Here is a 3,309-nt window from a genome sequence, read left to right on the forward strand (position 1 = left end):
AGGTCTTTCCCAAATAACCCCTTTTTTTTTTTTTTTTTTTTTTAAGGTTTTGGCCATAGGGAGTGTGTGCTTAGCAGAGAGACAGAGAGAGGGGAAGTGAGAAATCACTAGGGGATGGCCACATTGTAATCCCTTCTCCATTCTCCTCTTGGGATTTTGGGCATGTGTGCACACGTGACATGACCACATGCCCAGTTTGATTTTTTCAAGCCACCAGGTCTAGGACTCAAACCACAGTTGGCTTAACCACCACATCACCTGCTGGTCTCCTGCTGATTTTTCACCCTCCCCACCTCCGAAAAAAATTGGAATCCTTAAAAAGAGTAGCGGGTGGGGCAGGCAGTGGGATTGCAGTGACACACAGAACCGACAATGTGGAAAGATGCTGGGTTGGGGTTCTGGGACCTCCCCGAGCATACCAGGTGTGCATGCATCTTCACGATCGAGGGTGGGGGGGCTGAGATGGAGTGGGGACCCTGCTGGGGCTGCCTGTCCTGCTCGCTCATTAAATAAGCACATACAGGGGCCAGGAAGTGACATGGTGGTTAAGGGCACCGGACTCCCACATGGCCAACTGCGGTTCAAGTCCTGGACCTGGCGGCTTGCTTTCTCACTTTCTTTCTCTCTCTTACTCTATCTGGTCAAATGAAAATAAATAATTCTTTTTTTTTTAAGAGGTTTTCGCTATAGGGCGCGTGCGCTCGCCAGGCAGAGAGAGACATAGAGACAGAAAGCGAGAAATCACCCCCCAGGGGGATGGTCAAGCCGCAATCCCTTCTCCATTCTCCTCCTGGGATCTTGGGCACGCACGCACACGCACCTGGCGTGAGTTCTAAGCCACCGGGTCCGGGACGCGAACCGTGGTCGACTACGTGGGAGTCCAGCGACAGCCATTACGCTAACTGCTGGTTCCCATAAATACTTCTTAAAAAAAGCAAAAAAAAAAAAAAAAAGCAAATACTTTTAACACAAAATAAAAATGGAGGCCAGCACACAAAATTTAGGGGGGAAAATAGCACAGGATGGGGGCCAGCAAGTGCAAAGGCCCGAGGCAGGAGCCTACAGCTAGAAGGCTGGGGCGGGGAGGCAGAGCGAGGCTGAGAGGAAGGCCATGGCCAGCCTGGCTGACCACCTCATCCTTCTGAGTGGGGCCACAGGAAAGCTGAGCAGGGGCACCTCGTGTTCGCAGGTCCCTCTGGCTGGTGGCAGGATGGGGCCGAGAGACGGGAGATCTCTGACTATCCCCTGGGAGGTAATAGGAGAGGAGCAGCACAGGGCCTAGGGAGCAGAAAGCAATGGAAAACTGGAATATTCTGAAGGTGAACTTTAGGTTTGCTAATGAACTGGATGTGAGGGAAAGGATAATGGAGGGAAAAAGTATTATTACGGCCTGAGCCACTGGGAGGGCAGCCTAGGGGACAGGGGGCTTAGGCAAGATCAACAGAGGCTCAGTTTTGGCATCACTGAGTTGTGGGGCCTCCTGGGACCCAGTTTTGGCATCCTGAGTCAAGAGGGCAGCAGCATGAGTGAGGATTTGGGGGGTGCTGAGGCTGGGGTCACTGGCTTGTCCCCAAGGAAGGGAAAGGACTTGGCCTCATCTCAGCTGCCCTGGTCACCCCAAGCCACCTTCCCTGTGCTCTGGGGGTGGTGGGACGTTCCTCGCACCCACAGACCCTCTGACGATTGCCTCTGAGTGGTCACCCCGACCTTCTGCAAAGTTGGGCAGGGGCATCTCCTGTGCACACAGACCCAGAGAAGCCTTTGTTATGCCTGTTTATTGGGGACTTTTTTTATTTTTGAGAGTTTTTTTTTTTTCACTATAGGGCGCGTGCACTCGCCAGACAGACAGAGAGAGACATAGAGACAGAAAGCGAGAAATCACCCCCCAGGGGGGATGGTCACGCTGCAATCCCTTCTCCTCCATTCTCCTCTCGGGATCTTGGGCACGCACGCACACGCACCCGGCGTGAGTTTTAAGCCACCGGGTCCGGGACGCGAACCGCGGTCGACTACATGGGAGTCCAGCGACATAGCCATTACGCTAACTGCTGGTTCCCTACTAGGGACTTTTGAGGAAGGAAAAAGGAAGGGGGCATGGAGGCCTCCTCCCCTCCTCTCATCCTAGATCTTTGAAGTCCCTAGATGTCCAGCTTCCTACGGTGGTGGGGTGCCCAGTGACAACAGAGCCATTGGCAGATTCTGAAAAGTGGGCCCTGGAGTCTGGGCCCCAGGGGTGGAGCTGTGTGAGGAACGCAGATGTTAGGACGCATCCAGTTGGCCAGGGTCCCCTGGGCCCCAGGGAGCAGAGCAACCCCATCGTGGGTGGGTTCTCAGCTGGCAGCAGGCTGCCCAGGAAGCCGGGGCTTCTGGGGCTGGTTGGGGCCGATATACTGGAGAGGCACGTGGGTGGGGGCTGTGATCCGATCGGTGCCGAGGTAGGGCTGCAGGGCAGGGGGTACAAGGACCGAGCCGTCCTGGGGACAGAACAGAGCAGGACTCAGGACTCTGCAAGTACCAAGCCTCCACCCTCCACCCCCCACCTCGCCACTGGGCTTCCTCGACCCCCTCACCTGCTGCTGATTGCTCTCCAGGAGGGCGATGAGGAGGCGGGGGACAGCGCAGGCTGTGGCGTTCACCTGGGAGGGAGGCAGGCTCAGAGCTAGGTGCCGGCCCAGCCCTGGCCGGGCGTATGTGTGGGGAGGTGTCTAGGGAGCAGAGGAGGTGGGCAGGCCCTCACCGTGTGGGCGAACTGCAGCTCCCCGGCCTCGGTCTGGAACATGATGTGCAGGCGGCGGCTCTGGAAGTCCGTGCAGTTGGAAGCACTGGTGACCTGGGGCGCAGTGGGGTGGGCTGAGAGGACAAGCTGGGGGGTGGGCCGAGAGGACCAGCTGGGGGGTGGGCCAGTCTCCTTCCCGCCCCGCGTCCCCTCTGAGGCAGTACTCACTTCTCCAAAGCGTCCGCGGCCTGGCATCCAGGCCTCAATGTCAAACTTGCGGTAGGCAGGAAGGCCCAGTTCCTGAGTGGGCATGTCCAGGACCCTGCAGCCAAGGACGAAGGCGAGGTGAAGGCCAGTGGGTGTGAGGTGGAGGAAGTGGGGCAGGGAGGAAAAATGGAGGCGATGACAGAATGGGTGGCCACGAAAGAGGAAAATGGCAGTAACAAAGGAGGAGGTGAGCATGGCGAACAGGAAGAGAGATACGGGTGGCAAGGGAGACGGGGGTCCTGGGACGGGCAGGCGGCAGAGGCCACGGGTTGTCCACTACGGCTATTCCCACCTCCCGTAATAAGGGATACTCCAACTTTTTTTTT

The 3,309-nt window shown here is 57.1% G+C and overlaps 1 protein-coding gene across 1 annotated transcript in view; it reads right to left on the reverse strand.

Annotated features, from left to right (window-relative positions):
* Positions 1 to 2,022: 2,022 nt before the first annotated feature.
* SARS2 (seryl-tRNA synthetase 2, mitochondrial) overlaps positions 2,023 to 3,309 on the reverse strand; it is a gene marked incomplete in the record, with an annotated part of 17,034 nt that continues 15,747 nt past the window's right edge. Inside the window, 4 exon segments of the mRNA XM_014592953.2 lie at positions 2,023 to 2,474; positions 2,571 to 2,636; positions 2,738 to 2,830; positions 2,945 to 3,038. Coding sequence (XP_014448439.1) covers positions 2,331 to 2,474; positions 2,571 to 2,636; positions 2,738 to 2,830; positions 2,945 to 3,038 — 397 coding nt within the window.

Source organism: Tupaia chinensis, unplaced genomic scaffold (assembly GCF_000334495.1).
Source record: "Tupaia chinensis unplaced genomic scaffold, TupChi_1.0 Scaffold138910_1, whole genome shotgun sequence".
NCBI classification, from domain to species: domain Eukaryota; kingdom Metazoa; phylum Chordata; class Mammalia; order Scandentia; family Tupaiidae; genus Tupaia; species Tupaia belangeri.